A 22,316-nucleotide genomic window follows, 5' to 3' on the forward strand; every position below is an offset into this window, starting at 1 on the left:
TGCTAGAGCGGATACGTTTGCGGCCGGAAGTTAACGAGAATTATTTCTATTATTTATTAAATTTCTCATTTGTTTTATTTTATTAACGTCTACCCCCACCCCAACCCTAAACCCAACCATCACAGTAATGTAAAAACAGTTGTTGTACCGAGTATTAGTTATGTTATCTATTAAATAACCCAATAAAATTTATTTTTGAATGCCTACCCCCACCCCAACTCTAAACCCAACCCTCACAGTACTGTAAAAACATAAATTATTGTTATACAGTGTTATAAAAAAATGCTGCTTTAATAATGTGCAGAGCGCACTTCCGGCCGGCCGCATATCCGATCTAGACTTTACCCTCCAGGACCGAATTTGGACACCCCTGCTGTAGAACATAAGTCCTCCATGACTCAAGTTGCCCATCCTTGCTGTACATCCTACTTCCTTAACTTCTTGTCCCCTTTAACACTATATGCTGGAAGCCATTTTGTGAATGTACAGCACATAAGTCCAGGTTAGCATGCTTTCTGAGGGTTTGACAGATTTAAAAGAGCAGAAAAATACATTTTGTTGGCATCAGGGGTCCCGCTTGTTCTTCCATGTCCCCCTTCAGCATGAGCTGTACATGCTAAATCAAGTCACCCTTTTATTGACCACCCTAGCTAATCAATATTGGCGTTTTAGACACACATGCCTTAGACACCATCACACAGAAAGTGTTCCCATAGCACCAACACCATTACACAGCATCTCCTTCCCATCTCAGGGAGCCAGGTTAAAAACATAACCCTAAGACATTTTCTCAGTCTTTTCCAAAAGCATTTTTGTTGAGCTGCCGTTCCTCAGCTTATCAATCATCAGCGTGACCAGTACTCACTGTAAACACTTCAAGTCATCAAAATATGCATTGATGCCATTTTTGCAGATGAAATAAATAGCCACAATTGAGCTTAATTTAACATATTGTAGCCCTTTGAGTCTCTCTCGTTACTTACCAAACAAGCCAGACGAATCAACTTTTCATAGAAGCGATGCAGTTATGGACATCTTTGTCTCAATCAACAATAAGAGCAGTTTTTATTACTGAATCTCGCCTTGAATTTTACAAGCGCAGATTTGTTTTACTGTTACATAAGAATGCAATGGTATTTACTGGCAGATTGGCAGGTCAAGGATATGTCTAAAACGTGGGCCCATATTTCTCTGTGTGTGATGTATTCACATGTGACTGTGCACTATAGCTTTACCAAAGAATATGGCTTCATATCCATATAGAACATTGTCAGCATTGTCTTTGGGGGTAAGGGACGCACTGTCACATGAAATTCGAGTTCTTCTCCGTTGGCCGGGTACAGAGATCTCTCTTTGCCTTCCCTCACTACACAAGCCTTATATGGCTTTAAACCAAGCCTCATATTACGCCTTGCTTTGTGCATAGCGGGCTTGCTCTTGTTCGCTCTCCGAGGGCTGTGTGTCCTCTGCTTTTCCTCTCATTTGATCCTTCGTTTTCCCCTACTTTCGTGAGTTTTCAGTCATTTCTTATGAAAGTAGAGAGTGTGTGTTTGACCCGACTCCACCTTTGGTATCTGGTCGCTGATAATTTCCACCAGCATCTCGGGAAACTCAACCTTCAGAGCCTGGGACTCGCGGAAAGTGTAGAAACAAAAGTCCAACAGGCTCCGAACAAGCTGGAAAGAGATGTCAGGAGTCAGATTTAGTTCAAAACAACATTAAAAATAACCTATTATAAAAAAAATAATCTATCTATCTATCTATCTATCTATCTATCTATCTATCTATCTATCTATCTATCTATCTATCTATCTATCTATCTATCTATCTATCTATCTATCTATCTATCTATCTATCTATCTATCTATCTATCTATCTATATAAATTATCTATCTATCTATCTATCTATCTATCTATCTATCTATCTATCTATCTATCTATCTATCTATCTATCTATCTATCTATCTATCTATCTATCTATCTATGTATCCATCTATCCATCTATCCATCCATCCATCCATCCATCCATCCATCCATCCATCCATCCATCCATCCATCCATCCATCCATCCATCCATCCATCCATCCATCCATCCATCCAACAGAACAAGCTGTAAAGATGTCAGGTGTCAGATTTCATTTAGAATGACAGCGATTACCATTTAAGAGATGCTCTAATAAAGTGCGAGTGTGGATAAACATGTTTTGATGCATTAGGGAGGAAAAAACTTTAGAGAGCCAAGCGCATTTATGGGTGTGCTGTGTCTAACTGACCAAACCGCTTTTAGGCAGATCTTGAACTTGTTTCTATTCATCTTACAAATTAATAAATCAACACTACTGTCAAGTGTTCTTCACCCCCAAGTGCAGTTCAGAGTGTCTTTTCCAGTACTTTTGTGAGCCATTACAAATTGTTGAGCTCGCAGCAATGCAATAAGTGATGAACCGCTGTTTTCATCTTTCAGGGTTAACATGATGGATGGCAGTTTTTAATTATTATTATTATTTGAATGACATTATAACTCTTTAATAATGAACTGCTCTGATTACTTAAACATCTGATTTTATAATAGTTTTCCAGCTTCCAACATTTTGTTCACACATTCAAGCAAAAAAAAAAATCAATAGTTTTAAATATCTTTTTATTTTATTTAGTTTAATTTTGTTTAATTTACATGTTTATTTTTTTATTTTAGACAGATATATCAATTATTTTTCTTTTAATAATTTTTGTTCTAAATGTGCCTGACAAAATTTTCATTTATTTTGTTTTAGTTTATTTTATGCGTTAATCATTTTACAGTGTTTTACAGAAGAGACCTTTACAAGAGCTTTAGATTTTTATATAAAAATCTATTCATCATACTATTAGAAATGATGTTATTCACCTTCATCACCTATATCTCATCGTAAAATAGTTAGTACAAAAGATGTAGTTAACTTAATACAAAATATTCTAGAAGTAAAGATTTTGTATGTATATACACTCATTAGCCACTTTATTAGGTACACCTTGCTAGTACTTTTGCTTTCAGAACTTAATCCTTCGTGACATAGATTCAACAAGGTACTGGAAAATTCCTCTAGGATTCGTCAGAGATGACATGATAGCATCACGCAGTTGCTGCAGATTTGTCGGCTGCACATTTATGATGCAAATCTCACATTCCACCACATCCCAAAGGTGCTCTATTGGATTGAGATCTGGTGACTGTGGAGGCCATTTGAGTACAGTGCACTTATTGTCATGTTTAAGAAACCAGTCTGAGGTGATTCACCATTTATGACATGGCGTGTTATTCTGCTTGAAGTAGCCATCAGAAGATGGGTACACTGTGTCATAAAGGGATAGACATGGTCAGCAGTAATATTCAGGTAGGCTGTGGTGTTGACACGGTGCTCAGTTGGTACTAATGGGTCCAAAGTGTGCTGAGAAAATATCCCCCACACCATTACACCACCACCAGCCTGAACCGCTGATAAAAGGCAGGATGGATCCATGCTTTCATGTTGTTGATCCTAAATTCTGACCCTACCATCGGAATGTCATAGCAGATATTGAAATTCATCAGACCAGGCAATGTTTATCCAATCTTCTAGTGTCCAATTTGGTGAGCTTGTGTGAATTGTAGCCCAAGTTTTCTGTTCTATGCTGACAGGAGTGGCACCCGGTTTAAGGTTGGATGTGTTGTGCATTCAGAAATGCCCTTCTGCACACCTCGATTGTAATGAGGGGTAAGTTGAGTTACTGTTGCCTTTCTATCAACTTGAACCAGTCTGGCCATTCTCCTCTGAGCTCTGGCATCATCAAGGCACTTGCGCCCAAAGATCTCCCACTCATTGGATATTTCTCCCTTCTCCATTTTCTGCAATCCTTAGAGACGGTTGTGCATGAAAATCCCAGTGGATCAGCAGTTTCTGAAATACTCAGACCAGCCCGTCTGACACCAACAACAATGACATGTTCAAGGTCACTTAAATCACCTTTCTTCCCCATTCTGATGCTCAGTTTAAACTGCAGCAGATTGTCTTAATCGTGTCTACATGCCTAAATGCATTTGCAGTTGCTGCCATGTGATTGGCTGATTAGAAATTTGTGTTAACGAGCAGTTGGACAGGTGTACCTAATAAAGTGGCCAGCAAGTGTATGTTATAATATATTGTTGTATTAAAAAAAATGCAACATTATGTTGTCTTGCTTAATATTTTATTACATTTTATTTTAAATAAAAAAAAATACAGCTTTCTTATTTGGGGGTCTTCCACTTTGAAAATGTTAAAGTATATATTCTAATAAAGATGCTTAAGATACTTTATTGAACTTAAATTTGCCAATTTATGGAAATCAGAAAAGACATCTGTATTAGCTTTGAAAGGTATAGCTGTAACAGAGCAAAATTACTTCCAACCTGCTTTGATCTATTAGCTTAGCCCAATAACAGAGGATCGTTTCGACTTACATCATGCGTGGCGTCCAGAAGTTTGGTCAGCTGGAAGAAGCGCTGCCATGTTTGGCCAGAATTGTTAGTGGCTTTCCCAACAGAGCGGCGGAGCTCCTTAATATAATTCACCCGCATCTCCTCAAATGCCCCTTGGTTCTTCAGACCATCTTTGGGCACTGTTAGCAAAAGAAAAGCATGTTATTAGTAACAATGTCCAATACACATTTATATAGCATGTAAAACTACATTAGTTCTATGTCTGTCTCTGTGTATTCATCCTTCTTCTAATTCGTCTGTCTTGCAGGCTACTTCTCTGCTGATTAATGTTCCCTTGTGTGAAGTTATTCAGGATTAACTCAATCAGAGTACCGAAAAGAACTTTGACTTTTGGCAGATGAGAGATAGAATCTCCTTCAGGTTGAAGGGAGTAATTCTCTCCTATCCTGTAGAGGACAAGTGCACTTATGGCCTGCAGCCAACCACGTGAAATGACATTCCGTTTCTGGACAGCTGAATAAGAAACAGCTCATCCACACACTCCAGCTCAACCACACACTCCTTCTATCTACTTTCCAGCAACATGCAAATTAACATTAGTCATTTCTTTGCATCCCTTTGACTGGCTAATTGAATTGTTTCCATTTATGATTTTGATAATAGTATGTGCAAACAAGGCAGTGTGAGCTGAAAAGCAATTACAACAGCGGCAGACCTTAAGGTTGTAATTAGAGGAAATTATAATTGAAACAATTTTATTAATTTGTATTAAAATTCAAGATCAAACATCAAACCTATGTGTCTGTGTAGCCTTATGTGCATTTATCACTACAAAATTTTAATTTGTTACTGATTCTTAGGTCATCGAAAGTCTAGGTAAAAAGGTTTCCCCTTTATATACTAAATATATCTGAAAATGTGATGCTTGCTGATATTTATGTGTGGTAATTCAAGCCAATACTCACTATTTGAGAGTCAAAAATATTCACAGGCAAAAGAAAATGAATAGTCAAAGCCACTTCAGTACATCAGTACATTCACAACTACATTTACTTATTAAAATAAGCCGTTATCCCAATTTCCCAGTAATTGTAATGGAAAGAAGTGTTTAAAAGATTTAAAAGTGGCTTTCATATTAATATTTGTACATTTACGTATTTTATTTGGTATTCATATTGGTATTGTTATTTTGTCATGTTTTTAGATTAGATTAGATTAGATTCAACTTTATTGTCATTACACATGTACAAGTACAATGCAACGAAATGCAGTTTAGGTCTAACCAGCAGTGCAATAGCAGCAAGTGCAGGATACAGGAATAAGTTATAAAGTGCAGTTATAGAAAACTATGGTGATATTTACAGATGGATGTACTATCAAAATTATATACAGGTTGGATAAGCTATGAGCAGATTTACAATATATGAATATATGTGCAGGTTGCTATTAATAATCAGTAGTGTGCAGATAAATAAACATGATTACAATTGTATATGTTACAATATATGAATATGTACAGGGATAGATGAACATGATTACAAGTGTATATGTTACAATATATGAATATATGTACAGGGATAGATGAACATGAACATGTTAATTCATAATTCAAAACAGAAGACTAGCATTGCAATAAATGATTGGGAAATGGCTGGGTCGCCATCACTTCACCTTAGCTGATTTCGCCTGATTAGCTGCTGAACTCATCATATACATCATATTTGTGTTTATGTTTTATGTGGCTTTACTCTGTGGATTACATTTTAAAAATTATTTCTTACAATTATCAGATGATGTGGCATGCTATGTGCACTTAATTGAGCTGACAACCATTCACGTGGCCTCCAGTTCCCAAGTGAGTGAAATTATTTGCTTATACCATCTCTATAAATGTATTTGTTTTATTTAAGGTCATTTATCATTTGTATTTTTCTTTAGAACTGTATGCACTCCAGAATCTGACAAATTGATTAGCTGTAGGCAATAGAATAGTCATCTGAAATGTCATACCGTGTTATGCCTGGATTTCAACAGCCTTGCATTTACTAACACAGACTATATTTTATGTATTTGGAAGTAATTTGCCTTTTCCTCCTGTTGAAAAACGTCATAAGAATTTTTTTTTTGTGTGTGATTCAATGTATTTCCACAGTGTTTTTAAAAGTCTAAACACTTCATTGATATACTACACAACCAAGCACATGTGGTCAGAACACAAACGAGTCGCAAGTATTGCAGTATTAAGTGTTTTCCCCAAAGAAAAGCCCATCTAAGCAAAATGCTAGCAGGCGTCTGTAGCTCCGCTCACGCTCCGTCTCTTTGCCGTTGTTTGGTATCTCCCAGTCGGTACGATGACAAACAAACAAAATGCCGTCTGTTGGCCATGCCCACTTGTAGCTTCTTTCACATTCTTTAGAAACCTATGAGTGACAAAACGGATACTACGTCCTCATCTTTTACAGTCTATGGTCAAAACAAGCAAAATATAGCTGTATACATGCACTTTTTAATTCAACAAAACTTAGCAGGTAAAGCAGGTAAAAAAAAAACATACCATGTGATAATGAAAGGACGATCACATGCACATGGTTAACGTTAGGCCAATTAATAATCTGTTCAAACAATAGTTAAAGCGAAAGCGGCAGGATTGCGGCTGCACGATCATCGCTTTTTTGTTCAGTCCTTTTCAAAGAGAACCGATCGCACCAGTTGTGTTTTTTCTTGGCACGGTTATTTTACGCAAGGAAACGAGAGCGAGCACAGGTGATGTGATAGGATGAGTGATCACCCTCTCATTCGGTGTTCATCTGCTTTCTTTTGCTAGGTGAACACAATTATTTCTGTCTGTCGTGCTGCTTCTCGATTCAAGATCACATTTGCACAAATATTGGGCCGCCCTGATCTTTACACAACAAGAAGACGAGGCTGTGGATTAAAATTATTAATGTTGTAAATCATGTTCAGTTTTTTGCACAGACCAGTCGTTCTCTTTATTAGACCTCAATGTATCACCAAGAGGCTTTTGCCTCTATGTTTTTATTTTCTCCTTTCCCTCTGAAAATGCTGCAAGCTATTGACTTGCTTGTTATGAATCACAGACAACCATGGAGGTTTCTGCTAAAAATAATCTTTAATGCTCTACTGAAGAAAAAAAAGTCACCTACATCAGATGCCAGAGGGGGCGATTAAATTAACGTGTCAATTTCTGGTTGAAGCATCCCTTAAAGACATGATTTTCAACAAACTCCAGTTTTTAACAAAGAATCAACCAAGCACTTTTCATTTTTTGTTATCTTCACATTACAACAACAGGTCATTCAGGATATCTAAAGCTCTTTCTCTCTCTCTGTGTTGCATGCTGGGAAGTCAGAGCATGGTGTGAGAGCGGTTCACTTGAATTAATGAAAGTTTCTTATTTCCTTTATCTCTTTAACATGTTCTTTTTTCATCAATATTTATTTAATCATTAATTCTTGTGCACTGTTCAAATCGACTACCTATTTGTTATGTTGGTTGCTGTTTATTCCCTATTGACTTCCATTATTAATTAAATGTTTTGATTACAAAGCCATGACACCATATAATAATGCATTCTTGATTGTTAGTGGTTTTCCCTGTTGGAAAGAGGTCAAATTTGTCATTTTTACTGTTGATCTTCAGTTGGCACCATTAACTTTTTAGACTGGCCTGTGCAAAAAAAAAGTTTCTGACTTTTATGGAGTTCTGTAAAATATCACAGCAGAATGTGTGCGCACACTGTAAATACACTTACTATGTTTACTATGTTCTGATTGCTAAGCTGGTTGTTTTGATATCCATTTCATGTTCATATTTATCTCTCGTACATAGACTATACTCCCCATATAACTTTAAGCTTATAACTAAGCTTATTTTTGCAGTGCAATTGATGATCAATAGTAAAACTGTATCTTTTCTCCACAGTAAAACCACCAACAATAAAGAATGCATGATTATATGGTGTTGGCAATAAAAAAAATGTTGTTGTAAAGTTGTTATTTAGCTTTTATAATGTCAATGGGGCTAAAAACTGCCATGAACGTAATGAAGGGGGTATTGAATCTGCCCAAAGTGTAGAGTTTAGTTTTTGTAACATTTCAAAACATTATCCCAAAGTATGTGTCAAAATATGATGTCAAAATAATACATTTGCTGAAACACAGAGGATATTGTGGGCAAATTAAGACACAAAATCATCCAATAGTGGCTAAAAATGCCCCGAACAAACATAAGGGTTAATATTTATTTAAAAAAATGTAAATATGTTTGTAGAATGGCACTGTGGCGCAGTGGGTAGCGCTGTCACCTCAGCTAAAATAAAAATAGCTAGTTCGAGCCTTGGCTGAGTTAGTTGGCATTTCTGTGTGGAACGGGCAGATGGTCAGTACAGGCAGGCAGCAGGCAACATAAACAAGCAAACAAGGTAAGGGTCAAATCAAGGCAAAGAAAACGAGTCGTAATGTTCACTAACAGTTCAACAAGGCACAGCAAAGTCCGTACGTTTGTGTGCTGTATAAATAGTCCATCTAATCAGTCTTTGAGCAGCTTCAGCTGTGTAAGTGTAATCAACAGAGACTTGGAGCAGGTGTGTGTGTGTGTTGCATGACAGGACTTGTAGTTCATATACTGGCGGATTTGTAGTTCTTTAGTGAACTGTGTGTTTACCAGTGATCTGCAGCCTCTAGATCGCTGGTGATCATAACTATAGATCAGTTGGCTAAGCTAAATTGTCTGTAATGTGTGTGTATGTCCTGGTCCTCCAGGGTGGGGGTTAAGCATTGGGCTAACGACCCACCTCATGAAAATTAGATTAGACGAAACACCAAAACAGTAAGGCTGTAAATCAACTTCGATATAAACAGCCCTGGGAGCAAGTAAATAAATACGTTTGTAGTTCAGAAAACCATAGCATTTCCCTCAGAAAAGCAAAGTCTGCTTTTTTTCTATCAAAAATTATAGTATAATTTTGTTTGATCAGCTGTTTGCGGTAGAAGACATGCTATTCTGGCTTTGGGTGAGATCTTTAGTCGTGGAATGAACAAGGTAGTTGTAGTTTTTCTGCTAAAGAAGAAAATCCAATAAACAGACTTGTTGATAATGAAATTGTGCTGGCAGATACATTGTCAGTTGTGCCACTCAGTTCACCTGCTACTAAAGTAGTCATTTCAAATGCTCCTCCTTTCATCTCCAATGAGGACATTACAAGATAATTAAGTTGATTTGGTAGGTAGGCAATTTTTACTAAAATACTCCCACTTGGAGCCAAAACTCTGCATTGAAGTATGTCTTGTCTTTTTGAGGACATGTCTTCAGCTTTTTAAATGCGCCCTCTGAATCTCTCTTCCCATAAGATGCAGTGATAATTCATTTATGCAGCAATGAATAGTAGAGTTGTTTTGAATGTGTTGATTTTTGACAAAAAAAATGTCACCTGTCCACACAACAACAAAAAAAAAAAAAGTGATATTGAAATGGATAGTGAGGAGCTTGTAGATTGTAGCAAAAAATTGTTAAGGAAAAGGTAAAAATGCAAAAGATATGGATATTTCACTCCCTCTTTCTTTTTTTCTTTGTGTTTGAGTGTGTGTTGAATGAAGAGCAGCTATTCACCTCTGTTCATTGGCAGGTGTGTGTGTTAAAACCTCCCCCTTTTTTCTGCTCTCCCACTGACCCACATTCAGCCTCGTTAACCACAGGCTGCCATTTACAGCCTCAGCGAATAAAAAGTAGGCCGATTATGCCACGCTAATTGCTGTCTTGTCATAAGAAATAACTTCTTCTGCAAGTAGAGTCTGTCATTTTGGGAAGATATCTGACCGGGGGAGTTAGTTGTAGAGCACTACAGCACTGCATGTGTTTAATGCGTAATACAAATGGATGCATTTAATAGTAACTGGTTTGGATGTGGAAATACAGCGTGTTCAATAAAATTAAGTGCAGTTGATAGTCACAATAATAGCTTAATCAGCTGATCATGGCTTTTTGATATAATAACATTTATTTAAGATTAAAAAAAACATTGTTCAATCTGCTTATTTACAATGTGCAGAAACTTTTTTTTTATGTCCAATCCAATTTAAATTTGTAAAACTTAATTCTTTCATGTTGTCCCAACACAAATCGATTGCGTTGAGGCAAATATTTTTTTTTTACATTTTGCTGTAGCATTAGCAGTGATAAATACATATATATATATATATATATATATATGATTTATTATTTATTATTTTTTTTATAAAAAATTGAAAGTATAAAAACAAATTGAAATAAATATTAAATTGATAAATAATAAAAACTACAATTTCACACATCAAAGATGCTAAAATAATGTTTGAAAATGCTATTTTAACTAAGCATTTTTACAATTACTGATTGGATATATTAATTTAATGTTTAAGGTTTTAACCAAAGAAGGGAACATTCATCATTCGTTTTTTTGTGTTAATCAACATTTAAGCCACAAGTGCTGAAGATTTGAGCTTAACTTGTGGACTGGATCTGGAGTGTTTTCTATTATTTGATGTCTTTCAAAAGCTCGAATAATGCGCCTGTCCTATCTAATGTCATTTACTTTGATATTTTGTTATATAACGCATTGTATAACAAAAACATTGTCAAAAAAGCTTTGACAAACCTAATGTTTGTTTGATGAAAATTATGACACGACAAAAGACTTCTGTCCTTAATTAACAATACCACTGCAATGCCACCTTGAGCTGTTTAGGCATACTGCTCTTTTGTGGTGTCTGGGAGAATATTTGTGTATTGTCTAACACAGCAAAGAAACAAAAAGTAAAATAATGGACTTTAAAAAAAAAAAAACACGGGGAGATTTAGTGACTCACTGTTTTTCAGGTCAACAGTACCATCACAAATAAGGCCATGCGAGAGCCTGCAGGCCTTCTGAAACCTTAGCCAAGGTCAAAGACTAATCTCTCTCTCTCTCTCTCTCTCTCTCTCTCTCTCTCTCTTTCCCTCTCTCTCTCTTTCTCTCTCTCTCTCTCTCTCTGTGGAGATTTGCAGTGAAAGATATTGCGTGGCACTATTGCAGTTAATGCTTTTATTTCTATTTTAAATCTTTGAGTAAAAGACAGTTGTGTTTTTTTGCGTGGACAGAGAGAGAGAAACTTATTTTAGATTTATATATATATATATATATATATATATATATATATATATATATATATATATATATATATATATATATATATATATATTTACACAGCTCATCAGGATCCATCAGCCTGTCATACTGAGCAGAGCAAAGATGGTTGACGTTCCGCCACAAGATGGCAACAGAGACTGCATAATAAGTCATTAGGGAAGGAAAAACTCAGCTTAATTTACAGCTTATCAAATCATTATAAATCAGGTAAGTGACATTCTAAAGCCTCCTTTCAACTGCACACGACAAAGACAGGAAGTGCCAGACAGGAAGTCATTCATTTCCGATAGAGTTAGTTCGGGAGCTGCGTGGAGTTCCAATTATCTCCATATGCAGAACATTCAGATCTGAATTGAACTGCGCATACGTTGAAGTATTTTAACTCCTGGAACTAGAACGTTTGTGACCGGTCAAAAGGATGTGATGTATTTCAGTGTTGTCCAAGCAGGTCCGTGTGCGCGGGATGAGAAATAGTTATTTTTTTGTTGTTATTTGATAAAAAAAAAGAAAAATCTATATTAAATAAAACATTTCTATTTATTAATAAAAAATATAATTTTTTATGTTGTGTCCATTTCCCAGAGATGGGTTGCGGCTGAAAGGGCATCTGCTACGTAAAAACGTGCTGGATAAGTTGGCTGTTCATTCCATTGTGGCGACCCCGGATAAATAAAGGGACTAAGCCGAAAAGAAAATGAATGAATGAATGAATGTTGTGTCCACATTCCCTCCAAAAATGTTTGCGGTCTATGAGTTTCTAGTATTCATTCATTCAACCATGGTAAACGCACAGAGAATAAAGGCTCTTGCTTTTGCACTCCTCTATTTCGGACACTGCAAGAACAGCTTCTCTCCCATGGGGCACGAAAAAACAAAAAATTCTGAGCGACTGCCAAATGTAGTGTGCACTAGAAAGGCAAAGTCGATCTATCTCTTTTGTATGTTGAAGTGCTGTAATGATACCATAGTAATATGGTAGTGTTTGCTATGCTTTGGCTTTTTCAGGGTTAATAATTGTTATATCCTGTTTGTCAACTGGGAAATGTCTGTAGAATGCTGGCATTTAATGCTGTTCTGCCTTATAATCTTAAAATGTGAGCAAAATCACCTGCTTTGTCATCATTTTAGACATTACGCTAGAGAATCATTTAAATACTAGCTCTAAAGTGATATTTGTGTAGTAGCAATGGTTTCTGCTGTTTTGACGTCAGCTGCAGATGTGAATGAATGGCAGAAGAAAGTAGTTCCTCGTACAAAATAATTTTGAGACTCTCCGTGTTTGATTTTCTTTTTTATATACACAATTGTGCCGTCAAACTGTTGAATAAATGCAATATTACTCGTAGTAGTGAGATATGGCTGTATACCATCACTGGTGGGACACTAAGGCACTCGGCCTCAAGCCAACACATGCCTCCAATCAGTGCTTATATACAGCCACTGTTACTCATGTGATATTGCTGATATATATTATGAAAGGTTGGAACCATTGTTTGGAGTGTTGAAAATTATTTTTGCGGATTTAATGAGAGTTTCAGCATGCTTACATGTCCAAAACTATGAAAAAAAAATGTGCATGTTTGTTGAATTTCATTCTTGGGCATGCAAAAACGTCTATTTATTTCAGAACAAAACAAACAAAAGTATCTGATAAAAAGTGTAATACAGTAAATGTTTTAAAACGGTTAGTAAAAACAAGAATTAGATGCGCTTTTTTTGTATTTTTGAATAAAAAAATCAGCTGGATATTTTTAAAGCTTGGTAGTTTAGGCGATTAAACAAGTAGAGTATTTTAAATGAATGTTAATTTAGGGATAAATTACCTCCAAGGTCTTATTATTACAGAATAAAGCCAAAGAGACTTATCTGTTGAATAAGACTGAAGTGTGAAAGAAACTGTCCAATACTTATTACATGGCTACTTTCCACAAAACATTGTTCTGAGCTGTAATAGTTTAATAATTATTTAATAAACACCAAGCTGATAGAAAGGAAAACAGCTGATGGAGTATACACTAACTTGCACATTATTCAGTCACAATATGGTGCCTAAACTTTAAAAAATGCAAAGCTGACAGAAAAGAACCTGGCTAAAGCACTAAACCTACATATCATTCATTAACAAAATAGTGCCAAGAAGTCAATAGACAGACAAGCAGATACATGTGGATGTGGAAGGATTTAATAATATTTACTGATAAACATGGTGATTCGAAGTTCCTGATGTTATTTAGCTGAGTTATCTCAGAATAACATATCTTAGAATGTTGCAACTAGTGATGTGCACATCGATGCTAGAGTAGATATATATCGATTCTTAGAAGCTTCTATTTTAGTATTGGGATTTTTTTTAAAGTATTGATAGTTCAACTATATTTGAATAATTTCTCCATAACTAAATGTTTTAGCGCTGTGACCCTAATCAATCTGTGGCGGAACGTCACCTGAGCGATCATGTGCCTTTCAGATAACTTACGTTCTCAACACACGCAAGTCACACACTTCTGCATTATGAAATGGCACGATGGCAGAGAGGTAACGCAGCATGTTGTCGTGCTCATTAGCTGAAAAAGTGTTGCATAAGCAATATTTGTGATAAGAAAGTGGGTACACAGCAACAATACAAGCAGCCTTTATAAATGCTTACAGACAACACACCCTGAAACTTATAAAGAAGCGGAACTAAAACAAGATGCCCAGTGTTCCTCTGCTCAGTCTCCCTCTGGCCAACAAAAGACATTATATTAGCCAAATCTCTCTCTCTCTCTCCCTCTCTCTCTCTCTCTCTCTCTCTCTCTCTCTCTCTCTCTCTCTCTCTTAATTCAATTCAGTAATTGTTTTATTGGCATGACAAATGTTACAAATGTTTTGCAAAAGCATTAATAAAGTTTAAAAAGAACACACACACACACACACACACACACACACACACACACACACACACATATATATATATATATATATATATATATATATATAATAGTATAGTAGTATAATATATAGTATAATAATAATTCAATACAAATAAAAATAAATAAATAAAATAATAACTCAGCTCTCTCTTTTCTCTCAATCCAATTTGGTTAATAAATTAAAGTGTGTGTGTGTGTGTGTGCGTGTGTGTATCTGTGCAGTGTGCATATACAGTGTGTATATGCAATATGGTCGTGTGTGTGCGTGTATGTATATTTACATATAATGATTTTTTTTAACATTATTTAGAAAAATTACATAAACATTTTCAATAAAAAGTGGTATCGATATCGGTTTCGGTATCGTAAAAACATTAACAAAAAGTATGGGTATCGTATCAAATAAAAAAACTGCAGTACCGCCCATTCCTAGTTACAACAGACCAATCAAAATCGAGTATTCCGGAGAGTCATGTAGTAATGTAAAATAAAATAAAAGTTTTTCTAAAAATGTGCCATATGCATCAGACGTTTAGCCATGTTAAATGCACTAGTGTAAAAGGCACCCACAACTTAAATCAGAAGCCATCATCATCATTTTTTTAGCAAAAGGTTAAACAATTTAAATTTTTTTGTTTGTTTGTTTGTTTGTTTTCAACAGCCTTTGCTCACATTCACCAAGGGTAAAATGGAGGATGTGGTAAACATATAAAACTTAAAAAATCATAAATCAGTAACTATAACATAACATGCCAACAGAACAGCATTCATAATTTAGAAGCACAGCATTATATAATGATATAATATAAAGTAGATGATAAGAAACTTCTAGCATTTCTCATATAATGCAATCGTTTTATTCTCATGGAAAACAGAAACCGGTTTATTTATATAACAAAACAGCTCTTCCCAGCGTATCTGATATCTCAAACAGCACAGCTAAAGTTGAATTAATTGCCCCTGAAAACTGAGATGACACTCATAATCCCATATCACAAATACTGTCAGCGAGAGACATCTACATTTTTATTCAAGTTGATTTTTGGATCAGGAAAGCTATTTTTAAAGAATCGCTCCATCAAAACGTTCAACTCCTCAATAATGTACCACCGTAGACTGCTTCTCTCTTCTTCAACCATGCTCTCTTTTTTGGGAGAGAAACAGCAGCTCTTGGAGCGATGCCCGTCTCCTGACTGGATTTTATTAAGTACAGCAGGGCTCTCTGGAAAGGCTCCAGAGGATCAGCAAGTGCTTGTGGATCCCAAAAGTCTATCCTGTGTGGAAGTCAGACTCAGAACTTTACTTCAGTCTCATATTCTGTAGGGCCAAGGGTGCATTAGCTCTTCTGTATGTATACCTGTGATATAAACAGAATATTCTGTATATGCACGTGTTTATTAATATTAGTAGTAGTAGTAGTAGTAGTAATAGTAGTAGTAGTATAGTAGCAGTTTTTATTTTTTATATATATAAGAGCCAAACGGATATACCCCATTTATTTATTTATTTAATAATAATAATAATAATTATTATTATTACTATGTTGTTGCTGTTGTTGTTGTTAAAAGTATTTATATTTTTATGTGAAAACTAAAATGATATACCTTCCATATTTATTTATTTATTTATTTATTTATTTATTTATTTATTTGTTTTATTTAGAATGTATTGCATATTTATTTAATTATTCAATTATTTTATGTGCATTTATTATTATTATTATTATTATTATTATTATTATTTAGCATTATAAACTAGTAATCGTAATGGTAATAATGATAATTGAGTTTTAATAATTTTGTGTTTAATTTAGTTATTTGATTAATTTATTTATTAATTTCTCTTATTTTTATGAATTGATACTTTATTTTTATTTTAGCTCTTTTTAAACTACTTTAATCTTAATCTAAACTAAATGAAGATTCTTTGCACTGCTTCTTTGCATACACTGAAACGTGTTTTCTTTTAAGTTTCTTTTCTTAGTTAATCCGATTCATTTTTGCAAGCAAAGCAATATCTTCTAAAAAGCAATTACTTAGCATCACACCTTAAGATTGTAGTGGTAATTATGGAAAACGTTTAATTCGAATGACGTTTTAATTTAAAACCCATTAACACACAATGATGGACATCATTCAGTACTGATGAATGTAGCCTTCAGACCTAGACTGAAATTGCCTTTCTTGCGATATTATTAGCACTGAACTAAGCACATAAAGTTTAAGCACAAATGAAATTTTTATCTCCATTTAAATCCTTCAATCAAATGATTTTATGACAAGTCTTGTATTGAAATAAACAAAACACTGAGACCAGTAAAATAAAATACATTGAAATAAATATATAAATAAATATCTCATGTTTGAGATATTTTTCCCCATATTTTTAAGGTGAGACACTGCAGATTAAAGCATGGTACAGTGATTTTGCCACTTTTTCAGTCAATAAAACTTCCAAAATGCACATTTAAGTGTTTCTTTTGTAGTACTTCGTCAATTTGTGTCTGTACATTTTGATAACAATACATATTCATGCGTTTTTTTTAAAGAAATCTCCACTTCAGCAGCGCTTACACCAAATTGTAAAGTTTTATTCATATCTGTATTCTAAAGATTTCTACAGAGGGATTTGTTCACAGTTCATTCCCCTCATTGTATATAACATATTATTCAACAGTATAGATTTCTGGTCGTTTGCAGAATGTTTGGAATTCTGGAGGGATGAAAAGAGATTCTCGAAATCCCTTCTGTAAAAGCCTTTGACTTTATGTTAAAAAGATATCAAATAATTTTCAACCTATCTTAAAGGAACACTACACTGTTTTTTGAAAAATGCTCATTTTACAAGTCTTCCAGAGTTAAACAGTTGTGTTCTATCATTTTTGAACAAATTCAGCCAATCTTAAGGTTTGGAGTGAGCATTTTTAGCTTAGCTTAGCTTAACATAAACATTGAATCGGATTACACCATTGCACCTGTTGCAGCCATAGTATTGCAGCAAAGTTCCTTGATTGTTAAGCAGAAATAGTTCTTTGTCATTCTAGCAAAGAAAATAGTGTTGGTCTTAGTACATGAGGTAACTACAGAAAGTCAAAAATTAGATATGGAAATAATCATTTTATATATATATATATATATATATATATATATATATATATATATATATATATATATATATATATATATATATATATATATATATATATATATATATATATTTATAAAATGATTATATATATATATTTTTTATTAATTAAATTATTTATTTTTTGAGCAAGATGCTAATGGTCTGACCTGATTCAATGATTTATGCTAAGCTAAGCTAAAAGTGCTCCCGCCAGACCCAGAGATTGATTAAATGGACTGTTTAGAGGAATAAGCCTATTTCCTAAAAACGTGTGGAGTGTTGCTTTAAGTCCATTGTTAAATTTTTGTGCTAGAAATCTATGTAAATTAGCACAGAAATATTATGTCTAATTTAATATTTTATAAATCTTATAATACAAAAATGTTTCAACTGCAGAAGTACAATGATAACTATTACTTAATTTGTTATACTCTTTACACCTGCAGTGTATTGCCTGTAACAGGTGTGTGATGACGGAATTTAAAAAGTCTGTAACTTGAGTCCCAGAATACCAGCAGCACATATATACAGTACTCTATCCTGATTATGTGCATAACTGCCAACAGTACATTGTTGAAAAGCTAAAAACTCACTGACCTCAGCTGCATAAGCCTCTAGGCACAGGGACCTGATTTACCAGTTTATGGACATAGCTCGCACTACGTGAACTTCTATTATGCGAGAGTAACCTTTTATAAGGCATTCAAACCTCTTCTTGCTAAGCCAATAGGTCAAACCACAGGTGTCACTTACTATTAAAATACTATCAAACTTAATGGAAATTCCTCTGAACTCAGATGCCTACATGCCCAGATCGACCGCTGAAGGCCAAAGTGACACGAAAACAGCCATTCATTAATGCATTTGCTTATTTTTCATTGTTGTTTGTAGATTGTCGAGCTTTGGCATATAACGATCTACTTGTTGAGTCTGATGTCACGTGGTAAGGTTTCTGCGTCCAAACGATTAATCGCATGTCAAAAAAGTGAACAACAAATGGTACTTGTAACGAAAGCCAGCTAGTAAGTGCTGTGCAGGTAAACTTCACTCCTCTGACCTCTAAAGTTGCTCTAGTGACAGATGCTAGAGGCCATGGTCTTTAGCCTCCTTGGTAGAGCAACCGACTCCCATGCAGAAGGTCGCCAATTCAATACCGGCTCGGAGCAGGTTGGGTGGCATGTGACCGGCGAGGTTACATTGGTGCCGTAACACAGGTGGGAGTGAGGTTTAGGGGGGTGAGTGTAATGAAGGCCAGCTAGTAAGTGCTAGTTTTCAGTTCAAATGAGTACAGGATTGGACCTGGTAACAGTTTTACATACAGTTGAAGTCAGAATTTTTAAACCCCCTTTATTTTTTTATTTTTTAAAATATTTTCCAAATAATGTATAACAGAGGAAGGAAATTTTCAAAGTATGTCTGATAATTTTGTCTTCTAAAGAAATTCTTATTTGTTTTATTTCGACTACAATAAAAGCAGCTTTTTATTTTTTAAAAGCCATTTTAAGGTCAATATTATTAGCCCCTTTAAGCTATATATTATTTCCGATAGTCTACAGAACAAACTATCATTATACAATAACTGCTAAATTACCCTAACCTGTCTAGTTAACCTAATTAACCTAGTTAAGCCTTTAAATGTCACTTTAGGCTGTATAGAAGTGTCTTGAAAAATATCTAGTCAAATATTATTTACTGTCATCATGGCAAAGAACTATACAATAAATCAGTTTTTAGAAATTAGTTATTAAAACTATTATGTTTAGAAATGTGTTGAAGAATTCTTCAACACATTTTCTAATAATTAATAATAAAAAAGTAATAATTTTGACTTCAACTGTATGTCACAGCCTAACAACCAGATAGGACACAGTGCACACAGTCTTACCTGTGCTGAGCAGCAGCAGAACCTTCATGGCCAGATATTCCTCATATGTGAGCTGAAGACGAACAAACTCCTGGCTCACCTGCCGCATCCCCACACACAGATCATACATGGCAGACTGCTGCATTCGCTCCCTATATAGGAGAGAAAGAAAGAGTCTGTAGTAAACCACCCCATTGTCTTCATCTGTAGAGTCAAATATCTAAAATAAATTGAAACAATACTTGAGGAACCTTTTGGGGTTTATTTGGGATTACATCATTGGTATATTACTAAAGTCAGAAAATGATCTATATTTATCACCAAATTCTAGGTTTAAACAAATAAATAAAACTCAACGATTTGTTTAATCTTTTATAAGGCACTCATTGTAAAAACCCTAGAGTGTTACTGTGGGTTATTATAATTGAACTTTAATTATTAAATCATTAGAATATCATAATCAACATCAACATGGTCTTTTGCCCAATAAAGGGTTCAGCAACCATAATATTATGTAACTATTACGTAAACTGTAATATTGAAACTAATAAACACTAGCAATTATATATTTAGACTTTTTAAGATTCTTTACAATTTTTCACTGCCTCTTAACCAAAGCAAGGCTGGATTCATTTCAATGTCAAGGTCAAGGTAAAAATTATTGTCTCCCGTAGGAGAAATTTGTTTTAGTAAAAAAGGTTCTGCTGTACATAGACCTAACAAGACAATGTATAACATACATAAACATAAAAAATCTCATCCTAAAATACCTCCTAACATGATTACGGTTCCATAAAAACAATAATTAAGAAAATAAAAAACAATGTGCTCCTGCTGCCCTCTCATATGCCAACCAATGCAGTTACCCTACTTGCTCATTGATCAATTTAATTGAAAAAGGAACAAAAGAATGTTTCTATATGTCATACTTGCATAACGAAACCCTGTGAAACAGTCATGTTGGATGTATATCGCACTGAACATGCTTGTAGTCATTCTTTACATGTTTTTATTTCAAATTTATTCCATGACATAAATATTTTGGCAAAAATGTAATGCTAAATTACAAAAGTTACAAACAGCAACATTTTACCTAAAAAGTACAGTATTTACTGTAGTATCACAGGATGATCCTGCCGGTCATTCTTTTAGCATTTAAACACAAGTTTCATCATAAGTTGTATTACTAAACATTTAATAGCCGTCAATGGTCAAGCTCAAACATTTGAACACTGAAAAGCATTGCTATTAGTGCAGTGATGCAGACAAAAAAATAATTATATATATATATATATATATATATATATATATATATATATATATATATATATATATATATATATATATATATATATATATATATATATATATATATATATATATATACTGTATATATATATATATACTGTATATATATAGATAGATAGATAGATAGATAGATAGATAGATAGATAGATAGATAGATAGATAGATAGATAGATAGATAGATAGATAGATAGATAGATAGATAGATAGATAGATAGATAGATAGATAGATAGATAGATAGAAATCAAATGCTGAGGATGCATCATTCACCAATTATATTTATTGAGTGCAGGATAAAGTTGGTATGTTACAGTAAATACTGTATAAAAAAGTGTTTGGCAAATCCAATTAATGTAAGATTGACAGTCTTCTCTTATTTACCACTTTTGGTTTGGTCTTGACACTTTCCTGGCAGGTTATTAATCGAGTAGATAGTTTGGCTGATCTGCCAGTTTGTTTGGCTCCAGGTATGTGTGTCTGTCTTTCTGCATACCTGACTAGCTAAATAGAATACACATACAGTTACAGTATATCTGTCTGCCAAAGCCGTCTGACCAGCTGTCATTCTGAGCCCGAACTTCCCCATTCCTGCTTCATTTAATATCCCAACCTTCAATCTGGTTAAGAATGCAACGAGAACATGAGTTTAATTCCTGATCTCACAGTGAGATTCACACTCTGTGTGGGGTCATTAGTACCTCAATCACACTTCTTTCATTATTATTATTTATATACATAAACAGCAGATTTAGGTGGGAATTACAGAAGGAAATGGAGAAAGTAAGTATAAAAGCGACTCATAAAATAGTCTGTCAAAGAACCATACACTTGTAAACTTAAAGTATGCTCCTGATTCTTATGACATACTTTTAAAGGACACCGAAAAGTGTCAAACTGGCAACCTAGAAACTTTTGTTTTGCTCCTCTTCAAGCTATAAGTACAGTGTTTTCAATCGTCATCTTTTAAAGGCACTGCTGTGCTAGTCCTTTAAAGCTTTTCATCTTGTTTTGCTTCAGGACTCTAAATGGAATCAAATATTTATACTTAAAATATCATTATTAAACTGTACAGATCCCAGAACATGCTGCATTTATTAATAACATAGACGGATTATGGGTTAAATAATGTTCTATAATTCTCTCAAATAAGCTGTCATTAACAAAGATAGTGATGTAAAAATAAAACATGATAAATAAGATGTATTTCTATTTTAAATTATTAAAAATATATATCTTGTGGCCGAATTTGGTTTGAAGGACAACAGTATATATATATATATATATATATATATATATATATATATATATATATATATATATATATATATATATATATATATATATATATATATATATATATATATATATATATATAGTTATAAAAAGTTAATTATGATGTTTGGTATCACTTTATTTTGATGGTCTCTTTAATGCAGTGGTGTCCAAACTCAGTGCTGGAGGGCTGGTGACCTGCACAGTTTAGCTCC

The 22,316-nt window shown here is 34.2% G+C and overlaps 1 protein-coding gene across 1 annotated transcript in view; it reads right to left on the minus strand.

Annotated features, from left to right (window-relative positions):
- Positions 1–1,226: 1,226 nt before the first annotated feature.
- Positions 1,227–22,316, minus strand: part of nr3c2 (nuclear receptor subfamily 3, group C, member 2) — a 157,288-nt gene continuing 136,198 nt past the window's right edge. Inside the window, 3 exon segments of the mRNA NM_001100403.1 lie at positions 1,227–1,676; positions 4,460–4,617; positions 19,545–19,675. Of these exon segments, the coding sequence (NP_001093873.1) occupies positions 1,521–1,676; positions 4,460–4,617; positions 19,545–19,675 (445 nt within the window). The 3' untranslated portion in view covers positions 1,227–1,520.

Source organism: Danio rerio, chromosome 1, assembly GCF_049306965.1.
Source record: "Danio rerio strain Tuebingen ecotype United States chromosome 1, GRCz12tu, whole genome shotgun sequence".
Lineage (NCBI taxonomy): Eukaryota > Metazoa > Chordata > Actinopteri > Cypriniformes > Danionidae > Danio > Danio rerio.